Source organism: Lepisosteus oculatus, chromosome 1 (assembly GCF_040954835.1).
Source record: "Lepisosteus oculatus isolate fLepOcu1 chromosome 1, fLepOcu1.hap2, whole genome shotgun sequence".
Lineage (NCBI taxonomy): Eukaryota > Metazoa > Chordata > Actinopteri > Semionotiformes > Lepisosteidae > Lepisosteus > Lepisosteus oculatus.
Window position 1 is genome coordinate 24,817,613 of NC_090696.1, and position 11,635 is coordinate 24,829,247.

The 11,635-nt window shown below is 35.3% G+C and overlaps 1 protein-coding gene across 2 annotated transcripts; it reads right to left on the bottom strand.

Annotated features, from left to right (window-relative positions):
* Positions 1-8: 8 nt before the first annotated feature.
* On the bottom strand, positions 9-5,308 carry tlr2 (toll-like receptor 2). Of its 2 annotated transcripts, none has more exons than XM_015344720.2 (2): positions 5,234-5,308; positions 9-2,427 (listed from the first exon to the last, which is right to left on the bottom strand). In XM_015344720.2, exon 2 carries the CDS (start codon positions 2,415-2,417, stop codon positions 24-26), a length of 2,394 nt encoding a protein of 797 aa, XP_015200206.2. In that variant the 5' UTR covers positions 2,418-2,427; positions 5,234-5,308; the 3' UTR covers positions 9-23. The 2 variants fall into 2 exon arrangements, with proteins under 2 accessions (XP_015200206.2, XP_015200205.2); XM_015344719.2 differs by having other exon boundaries at positions 5,086-5,285.
* Between the last annotated feature and the right edge of the window lie 6,327 nt (positions 5,309-11,635).

Genomic DNA, 11,635 nt, shown 5'->3' on the forward strand with positions numbered 1-11,635 from the left:
AAAGAAAAGATTTCATTTTAAAGTTAGCGTAGATTGAATTCCTCTCTTTTTATTGCTAATTTAAGGTTGTGCCAGAATATGGGTTGTAGTGCCTCATCTTCAGGCCATTCCAGATATGTTTGAGAGTTCATGAGTTTGCGCAGCTTGCAGAATCTCTTTGGAATGGTTTCCTTTGGGATTGGTTCCAATAGAATTAATATGGCTGTGTCATTGTTCTCATCAAAAAGTCGGAAGTGGGAGAAATCCAACTCGTACCTGCACCACTCACTACTGACAAAGTGCTTGGAAAGAACAAAAAGAGTCTTCTGGCTTTGCTCTATAGAGTTGATTATATTGTCCATGATCCATTTTCCTGGAAGAAAGTCACGTTTGTGAAGGCAAAGTCTAAAAGGTGGTTGTGTACTTTCTAATTCATTGACCAAGTAGTTCTCCACCCACTCAGAATCTCTTTCGCTGTATGAAATGAAGGCATCATAGTAAATATTATTGACTCTGGTGGTGGGCTTTCTTTTAGCCTGAATCCATGCCCATGTCATTCTTAGGTACCAAAGTACATGAAATTTGTAGCAAAGGATCACAATAATAAAAAACACAAAGAGAATGCCTGTGCACATTACTGCCAAAGATATCATCATATGACATTCAAAGACTGAATGATGTATATCCCAGACCAGCAGTCCTTTCATCACAGAAGGTGAGTCACATACATAGTCCTGACGGCTGTCATTCAGTTTCACCATGTGTGTAATGTCCTTTTGCATGAATGGCACAAATTCACAAGAGCATACATATTTGTTATTGCCAGCCTCCAAAAGTGCAAGTTTCTCAAAGGCTTTTATATTTTTCATATTAAGTGTGTTGAGTTTGTTTCCTGTAATTGAGAGCACTTCAAGGCTTGGAACCAGTCTTCCATCAGGCATTTGCATGAACTTGTTGCCTGACACATAGAGCTCTTTGAGCAAAGGTAATTTAACTGTGAAGACAGTCAGATCATTGTTGCTTAAATCCAGAATGTGTAAACTCTGTGGAATAGAGGGTGTTAATAGTTGAATTTTGGATGTAGAAAGGTTTAAATATTGGAGATTTGGAGGCCAATTACAGCTCTCAGGCACGTCAAAAAATGTATTTTGGCTTATGTCTAGAGAAACAAGCTTGTTGAGATTAGTGAGTAATTGACTCAATTGTCCTAGAAACTTCAAAGAGTTTTTACTCAAATTTAGATATTGAAGGTTTTTCCATGTCCCATTTCCATGACATGCACTTTCTTTCATGGCATAATCAGTGAGCAGATTTCCACTGAGGTCCAAATATTCGAGACTTTGAAAACTCTGGGATGTTAGGCAGGGTATCAAAAAGACTTTGCTGTCAATGATAGTCACTCTTTTCAGAGAATGCAGATAATTCCGGAAATCAAGAAAAGAAGTGAATGCATAGAAATTTGTAATTTCTAAATTTTTTATATTCACAGCTTCTAGTTTAAGAGCCTTTAGAGCAGGTTTAATTTTACTAGCTTTTTTCCAGGCACCCTTACCGGACAGCCGAGAATCCTCTATACCTAAATAAGACAGCCCTGAGTTAATTGTGACTGTAATGAAGTCATCTACAGCTTCGTCTGACAAAGAGACATTTCTGAATGTTAACTTTTTCACCCCTGCGTGACAAATTTCAGAAAATGACTGTACTGAATTTGGAAGGGTTAACTCTATATCTTTCAATTCCAAGTGAGTTGTACAGTTTGAAAGATCCTTCAACATTTTTCGTATTAAAACTCCATCATTCTCGAATGGGCCATGGATGCTCAAAATAGCGTGGCTAATATGTTTTATATGCCTGAAGCTGCCCTTTTCATATTCCTTCAGGTGACTGCCATGTAACTCCATATCATCAAGCTTCTGGATCCCAACAAAGTCTTTATTAGATATAGCTTTGAAAGATGGATTTCCAAATTTCAGGCTCTTTAGCCCACCTAATGACTGGAAAATAAAGCCTTGACCTAATGTTCTGTAGATATTTCCCAAAATGTTCAGGTGCTGTAATAAGACCAGATCATTAAACCATGATGGTGATAAATTGCCCAGTTGGTTGTAGGACAAGTCCAAGTATTCCAGCTTTTTTGGAAATCTGAAAGCTTTTTCATGAATTGAGTGAATCTTGTTGTTCTGTAAGCTCAATGCTTTGAGCTCTGTCCAAACTTTGAAGTCTGTTTCGGTGACAATTTCAATGTTATTAAAAGAAAGATTGAGAACTAAAATGTTCTTCATGGGCAAATTAGGTACTTGCAGCAGTTCTTCAGCAGAGCAATCACAAATACTCCTTTCGTCACAAAGGTGACAGTTGTGCCTCCCACATATTGCACTGTAACTTGTGAAAAGGCACACAAGGAACAGTTTGCATAGTTTGATGAACAGAACTCCCATTGTGGCAAACCTTAAAGAAGAATGAAAATATAGTGAATGTACAGTATTTGATTCTTACATTAAAACCCATAAGAACCAAAAGCCAAAAAAGAAGCTTGTGTAGCTTTAAGGGGCACTATTTCTGATTAGGCAAATGTGAGCAGTGGTGTGATCCCAGAATCTCTTTTAGTCCCTTTGCTCTTCTTAATCCATATAAACATTCTTGATTCTGATATAGTAAGCAAAATAATTACAAAATAAGGGTAGTGGCAAATAATCAGTAGGATAATTGCACAGATAAAGGGTGGGCGGACATCAATAAGTGCAAAACGATCCATACTGGTAGTAGGAACAATCACTACGTGTTCAGAGCAGAATGTTCCTAGACATGAAAGAATTCTTGGTGTTTATGCAGATTCTTCTATGTCCTTATCAAGATATTGTGAGGAAGCAATAAAAAGCAAACAGAATTCTCTTAAACATAGTAAACTGGAATTTATATGTAGGGAGGTTATGCTTAAGCTTTACAATGCAGTAAAGAGTGCAAGTAGGAACTGATAATGTTGTGTTGCCCTTTGGAAATTGTATAACAAAAAGGACATAACTTTCAAAAGAGTTCAAAAAGAGCAAAACGGATATTTCTGATCTCAGGGGATTGTTGTATATAAATGGATTAAAAGAGCTGCATCTTTTCAATTTAGAGCAAAGGAGATTGAAAGATTTGATTCAAGAATACAAGTTGCTAAGGGATATAGACAGGGGCAAACCAGGGGGTCATACTCTATGGGGTATCATATTCAGTGAACCAAGGACACAATGGAAACAACAATTGGAAAATAACAGGTAATTCATTACAATTCAAGGCTGCATTAAATTTTAGTTTCACTTAACTACTAATCTACCAAATGAGCAAGACAGGTCAAGTGTCGTCTTCTCATTTGCATTCTGTCTTACCTGTTTAATATGATGAAATATATTTTCCCCACACGCAAAATAATCATGAAATGGTGTAAGTTTAGTGCTGCAGTTTAATATGCAGAATTAAATTATTTTATATATTTCTTTATAGTCCTTCTTTATTTAGTTTAAAAGCAATGAGTACAAATGCATTCAAAAGGAAAAGTGAGTTTTTTAAATGCAAATGTAAATACAGTAGTTGTAAAACAGCACAGGAGGCATTTCTTCACACCAGCTTTTGCCAGAGTATGGGACAAGCTACCCTGTCATATTATTAAAGCTGATGACCTGGCTTCTTTCAAGAAACAGCTGAATGGCATCCCCTTTAATATCAAATAGGCTCGGTAGACCAAATGGCCTGCTCTAAACTTATTGAAACCTTGTTTTTGTCTTACAAATGCAAGCAAACATAAGATTGGATTTCTAGATACCCCCAATTTAATACATTTATGTAATGGTTGATTAAGGAGGCTTTCAAATTAGTTTAATATTTCCCCCTTATTCCACTATGGATTATGATTGAATGTAGGCAATGAGATGTGTTGTAAAATTGGTTCTGCCTTAGTTCTAGATTATTTTTGTGTCGTCTACAAAAGCAATTTCTCTGTTTTGCCTAATACCCACTTCCTTCATTTCATGCAAAAATAATTTATTCTGTTTTGTATAGCTAAGCAAAAGAAAAGTGATTTGGATTCTTTAATTATGATCAAACCACCAACAAGCTACGTACCCCACCCCAGGTCCGGCCCAACAATCAGGTTAGCCCCATTTAAAAGAGTGAAGCAGCAGGTTGGGTAACCTGATGCAAACATGGTGAAACAGACAGAACAAGACTTTGTGGATCCACAACAGTTAAAACGTTTAAATAAAACACAGCCATATAAATATTTACGAAAAATAAACAATGCCCTTTGCCACATTAATGGCTCAATTAATGGCTCATCTATTAGTCACAGTTCCAGGGGTAGGACCTTACTAGCTTGTACTGTAGTTACAGTATACTTGCTGAGTATTTTATTCACGTACAGTTTTTATTGAAAACGTCAATATTTACAAGAAAGTCCTAAAGTTTGCATTTGTACTAATATTGACATATTGTTATAAAAAGACAATGTGTTGAACATACAGTATTCTCTAAATAGACTGGGAAAGAACCAGCAAAAGTCCATCATGCTCCACACTAAGCATGATATTCTATTATGCACATCGTTTAAAAAGGAAATCACTGTTTACTACATTATAACATTGTATGTTAAAGTTATTACAGTGGAGTATATAACCAGTTTATGTACTGTACTGCACCAAAATAACACAATGTCCTTTGTTAAAGTATTAAGGGTAACAGTGTTAGTACTTACTGAATATACTTTTTATTATATGGCAATACAAACATACAAAAATCTGTCACTTTTTTGTCACAGTCTAGAAAGCCAAATTATGTCTATAATACATTTGAAATTCTTCTCAGAGCCTAGAACTTTTACATGGAAAAACTGCTGCAGGAAAAAAAGAAATATTTCTACCTGAAAACAACTGATATCTGTATTGTGAGTTGGTATCAGTGGCTGATGCATTTTACATTGATAGTCCTGACCAGTATTTTTTGTAACTATGCAAAAAACAAAAAACCCATAAAGAGACAAAATGTTTAAAACACTTTACAACTATGTTATCTTAACAGTTTACACAATTAGTAATGCAAGATAGGTACTTGGTACCCAGACGTATTTACCTTTTTAAGGACTCTTGCTACTATTCTCCACTTCAGTGTTTGTTATTTTTGTCACAGGCTGATCAAAGTCAAATATATTAACTATATTGCACCTGAAGCATGCACAAACACAGCTTTCAAATATAGATATTGATCATTTAAACATTACCTCCCAAGCTTTCTTCACTTTTCTTGCAAATGCACAAAGACACATTTAGTGGTGGGTTGCCCTTGTGGTTCAGAGAAGGTACTGGAAATTTGATAGTTACTGTAATGTTGTGCAGCAAAACAGGATGCACATTTAGATTTCTGGTAACTGTTTCCACAAATTAGGGGAAGAACCAATAAAATGCATTACGATTCTTTAAATAACTTCATCATCATGTAAAAGCACATTTATATCTTAAGGAGACCTTCAAGGTTCCTCTTGAAAGTTATATATTTTTTTATTTTACTGTACTCTACAGGGACTGCACAGTGGTATGGTAGCTAGCTTAAGATCTGGTCTTGATTTTGGACTTTTATGTTGTTTTGATGTTCTGTGTTTGTGACAGTTTTCTCCTACCTTAGTCTTTAAATTGTGTGGAAATGTGTCTGTGTCCTGTGATTGAATGGATTCTATTTAGAGAATTATCTTAATTTAGTCATTTAAAATGCAACCACTAAGATGAGTGAAGTAAAAGTTGAATAGTTACTCTGAACGCACTAGTAGCTTAGCCAAAACAACATGATTCTGCAGAAAACCTCAAGTGAAAACCTTTCAGTCTGGTAAACTTACCTTAATTCTTAAGTATCTTAATTTTGTGATTTCAAGTGGAACTAGAAGTATAAACAGAGTCACAATTTGATGAATCTTGTAACCCTAACCCTTGACTGGCCTGAAATACGTGGTCTTTTCAATACGATCCATTATTTAATCAGATTAATTTTCATTTTAAGGAATGGATTTGATGGTTTAAGGTACATATTATGTGTAGTAAGGATTGTTTTCAAATTTGATGAATGGTGGGCTGCATATACAAATTGCAGAACCGCTTGGTTTAAACTCCTGCTAGAGATTTGTGTTCCATGTGGCTGCATTTTGGGGCCCAAGTGAACTTCAGGAAGACGTTTTTCCCTTACTTTATTTTTTTCTGAATAGATTTCGCTGCTTAGATTCTATTGAACAGTTCCGGAATTGAAATTACAGAAGTAACATGAAATAAAAGCGTTAAGGAAACCCGTTCCATTTTGGTAAGCTGTCTCAATTTTGCCTTTTCAAGTTGAAGCAGGAGTATAAACAGAGTCACAATTGGGTTCCTGTAACCTTAAAAACTATACTGGCTTTAAATACATGATCATTTAAATACCATATTTAAGGCGATTTACAGCTGATTGAATATTTGCCTAAAGAAGATATATAATTGAATCAGATGCATTTACAAGAGTTTTTACAAAAGGAATTGATGGTTTTAGGCACATATTTTGTGTAATGAGGAACCTTTTCAAATGTAATCAATGGAGGGATTCATAGATTAAAGAATTGATCAGTTTAAGCTCCAGCTGTGGTTAGGGTTATCATTTCCACAGTATCTAGACATTTTTTAATCTCATGGTTGTATTTTGGTGCCCAAGTGAAATTTAAGAAGAGTAATAATTTTCTACCAACTTATTTGATTGACTTGATTGATTAGGCTTACATTGTATTACACAACAAGTGTTTCACACAGAAAAAATAACATTATCCCGTCTTCCCATGGTGTGAAGCAGATCAGCAGGTGGCTGAGAAAATAGTGCACTGCCCACTGAGCTCAGTCAGAAGAGGCAGCACCAAGAGAGACAGGAGGCACAGAGCTCAGCAATACAGAAAGACCATTATGCAGCTTGGACGTGTACGGCACCGGGTGTCTATGTCTTTAAAACGTTTTTTTTTAAATAATTATTCAGGCAATGTAATTTTTTTTAACTTAAAGTCTTTTAATTATCATTAAGCATAGCTTTCTCACCGGTTAGGTTTATTTTTTGAACCATCGTTAAACAAAGTAGGATCTTATTGTACTTCCTAATGACATTACACATGGAAAGATTATACATTTTAATTATTTTTAATTTTTTAATACATTTTAGAACAGTTTCATTTATACAAATCCTACAAACTATTCTCTATTGTATTTCTGAATGTTATGTCACACTTAGTTAAATGTTTTACATACATCTAAATAAGAAAGTCAGATGTGAGCATAAACTATTAGTAATCAATTATTAATATTAAAATTTGGACTGTAATAAATTGTTGCACTTCTTCCACATCTTGTAAAAATATTAATTTACAGGACTTTGTTCGAGTATATCTTAAATCTGACTATCAGAAAATAAGTAAAATACACAATTATTTAAAAAAATGAGGATAAAATATAATTTAAAACATTTTACTAACTAAACAATCAATAATTAATAACAATGTAACTGTTTATAAAAATTAAATTATTACCTTAAGAATAGGGTGGTACAGTCGTTAGCATGGTTTTTGTATCTTTTTTTCATAAATACAACAGTAGCACCAGTTAAATGATTCATGCAAATCTCTGAACTACAAAGATGATTATCCAGCCATTTCTCTGGTTTCACAGAGGTTAGCATTGCTATCTAGGTTCAATTTCTGGGGTCCTGTATGTGTGGAGTTTGCACGTTCTCTCCAGGTTCACATGGGTTTCCTCAGGTGATCTGATTTCTTCTTATAGTTCCAGCACACTGGTAGGTTAATTGGCTTCTGAATAAATTGGCCCTGGTGTGAATGTGTGTGTGTTTGTGTCTACAGTATGTGTGTGCCCTGTGATGGACTGGTGTTACTTCCAGGGTGTACCCTGCCTTGCATCTGTTGCTTGCTGGGATAAGCTCCAGCTTCCCTGTACTGCATAAGAGTTTAGAAAATGGATGGAACTATATGTATAGATACTGTGCAACTGTTCACAGTGATAGAAACTCACTATGAAATGGCAGCAGTTACTCATTAAGGATACATTTTAAAGTGCTGGCTTAAGGAAACAGCCTTTCCACATCTCTGGCACATCAGTATCCATAGCTAGTTTGCTATTTTAACAAATTGCCTCTAAATATAAACATCTTAAGATGCTGGCTCTGTGGATCAGCATCAGCTACTGTATGTTTGCCTATTCCTCCTGTTTATGTGCATCAACACACAGTTCAATGCCAGTAACTACACAGAATCTAAAATGTGTTTATGTTTAATATCTTTTGATTAAAATATGTTTAATCTCATTTCAGGATCTATGTAAACATTCAACATTGTTCACATGCTTTTGTAACACATAGCTTTCAGTGATTGTCTTTGTATATTTAAGCTTTTGCAAGTGTTCCTGCATTCTTCTTCTGCACTATGCCTGGTCATGTTTCACTTTTTTCTGTTTGCTCATTTTAAAGTAACACCTGTTCCAGATTTTTTTGCTCGTATGTATTTTTGTATTTTTACATCTAAACCATTTATTTACATCTTTAACACGTCCTAAATTTTCAATTGTGTTAATTAGACTGAATTTTAGCTTCAGCCTTAAAAAGCTTCAATTTTCTCTCTTTGCTACTTGTCCTACTGAGCTCTTTAATTGTGAAGTTTCCAGAATCTTTACATTAATCTATGCACATTTTAAACTCTTACTGATCACCGAACCATTGCACTTGACATGGCTTAATTCACCCTTTCCTGAACTTCTATGGCAGGCAGAGCTAGTGCCGTCTCTGGTGTGATTTTTATTATTTTTATACATCTGGCTATGTAAACAATATAGCCAAAAGGATCGCTCTGACCATGATTTGAATTGCTTTCCTCAGAATAGGAACCACTTGTCTTAACTGCTGTGCCAAACTGCCTGTTAGGCACAATGCGCTACATTAGTCTATGAGCATTTCAATGTCCATTAGCATTGTAAGGACAATGGAAGTTTCCAAAATATCCACAAATGATATTTTTAACTGCCAAAATGTCTTTGGTTACACGATTCCATATTAATGTAACTGTAGTGTTTGTGCGATGGTGGTTTAACACTCTGCTGGTACAGATGGTAACTGGATGGAGATCGATATATATATGTATTTTTGCAGTTTATTACTGAAGAACCACCTTTACTACTCCGTGTTCTCTCCCGGTCTCTTCCTGATCTCCCCCTGTCCTAGTCACATTCTCTCCCACCTGTAACCAATCAGAAAACACAAAGTCACATTACCGTAAAACTATCCAGCAACTGAACCAGAGAACTCCACACAACTCAAAAATATTTCAAACTGCTCAGCTGAACAAAACAACAGGACCGGAGCTTACATTAATATTCCCTATCATGTGGTATTAAATCAGCATTACACCTTTTTTTTACAACAATAACGGCACGTATTCTTATTACATACTCTTCAAAAAGGACAAAACATTATTGCTTTTTATGAAGTACATAAACAATATAGTTAGAACAAGTGCTTCAAAACTTTTCCAAACTAACCATGGCAAGTTACTGAGTTAAATACTTTGATGCACACAATGTTTATGAAGAAGGTGGAATACTGTGTACTTTGTATTTTTTATATTTAGCTACCACTTCTGTATGTACATTAGGTATACATTACATACGACATCCTATGACTTTAAAGCCACTACAGTACAGTACGTGTGTAATATATTTTTCACAATCTGAATTTAAAGTTAAAATATTCTGATTACTCATTGCTGAAATTTGCATTAAGGCACAACATAGATTATCTCAATGCAGAAAGCCTGAAAGAAGGGTATCGGTTCACAACAAGCCAAATTAGAATAAAAAACTATTTTTCATATCGAACTGAGTAATGCTGTTCTTGTAAAATAGCCCTACTTTCTAATTAATTTTATATTTAAAATAATGTAACACATAGCTTAATATTAATAAAAGTCCAATCAGTATACAACTTAAGTTCTATAATTGGAAAAAGATTGTCCCTCCGCATTGACTGGGATTCAAAACCAGGCAACAGCCCAAATGCTAATAGATGCCATGTTAAGCTTTCACTGCTCCACCTGGTGGTTTTACAAAGTAGTGCAGTCTGACAACAATATTTTTTAAAAATGTGCAGCAACCCGCAGCACGTAATGTACTGCATTATCCGCCGTGCATTCTGAGCGGCAGGATCTGTATTTTGCGCAGTGAGGAACCTTTTCAAATCTGATGAATGAAGGGCTTCATAGATTGCAGAACTGATCAGATTGAAAGTCCATTTAGGGTAAGGGGTAGCATTCCCACACTACTTAGACATTTTTAAATATCATGGCTGTATTATGGGGTCAAAGCGAAATTTAGGAAGAGTTATATTTCTCCCCCAACTTTTTTTTGGGGGGTTGAGTCGTTGAATTGGTCGCTTATGGATTGTACTTTAATCCTCAGCTAGGGTTAGGGTTAGCATTCCCACCGTACTGAGACCATTTTTTTAACTTCATTGCTGTATTCTGGGTCCAAAGCGAAATTTAGGAAGAGTGATACTTGTCTCCCAACATCATCTTTTTCAGATAGATTTTGCTGCCTAAATTTTTTCACAGATAAGGAATTGGAATATATAAGGAATATACAATTTCTTGTATTAGGAATTTGTCTTTTTGCATACCCTAACTTGCTCTCCATGAGACACACAGACAGGGTCAAAGTGCAGCGTCAGCCATTTATAAAGCGCCCCTGGAGCAGACGGGTCTTGCTCAGGTGCCCGACGAAGTAGGATCCTTCTGCTGGCCGCAGGATATGAACCGGCAACCTACCTTCCAGCCACAGGCACAGATCCTTAGCCACTGAGCCACCGACCCACCTGTTTTTGACATTTTATTTTAACCATTTTCTATTTTCATAAACCCTCCCCATTGGATGGAAATGATATCTTACTTTCCTCACTACACATGCTATCAAAATAACTGAATGACTTCTGACTTGTAGACCAGATTCCAGCTAAGTAATTCAAACCTTGTTATAGTGAGGTTGCACTCCTGGGTATTTTAGGAAATTCCAATTTCCTTAATTGTGGAATACTCAGATTAAAAGCTTTCTTTCCCTGGTTGGAGATGTATCTTCATAGAATATGGAGATGGATTTTGATACACTTTAGGGCATTCATGTTGTAGGATGGGATGTTTTAGTCTTGTGTTATAATCTTGTTTTAGAATGCAGGCTGTTTTTTTCTATGTTGTGAAAAGTGTAACCAATGCGGGTTGTTTAACATTTTGTATAGCTTTCTTGTGGTATTGTTTATTTTTAATATTTGTTTTTCATGTTAATCATGTTATGACTCCTGTTTTATTAATCACGAGAACTGTGCCAGAGTACATGAACAATTTGTTACCGATGGCTCAGGTAAAACATTTATGACATTTTATTTAACCATGTTCTATTTTCATAAACCCTCCCCATTGGATGTAATACTATCTTAATTTCCCACCCACATGGACATTTAAGTTGTTCACATTTATTTGTATATAACACTGTTTGACGTTACGTTGCTATACAAAATATAACATTAAAAATTCTTCTGGTAGACATGTTTCTATACTTTTCACTTAAATTATGAATGGTTA

What these genes read in the sequence shown, in the direction of transcription:
- tlr2 (XM_015344720.2), bottom strand. Translation starts at nt 2,417, where the DNA reads ATGGGAGTTCTGTTCATCAAACTATGCAAACTGTTCCTTGTGTGCCTT.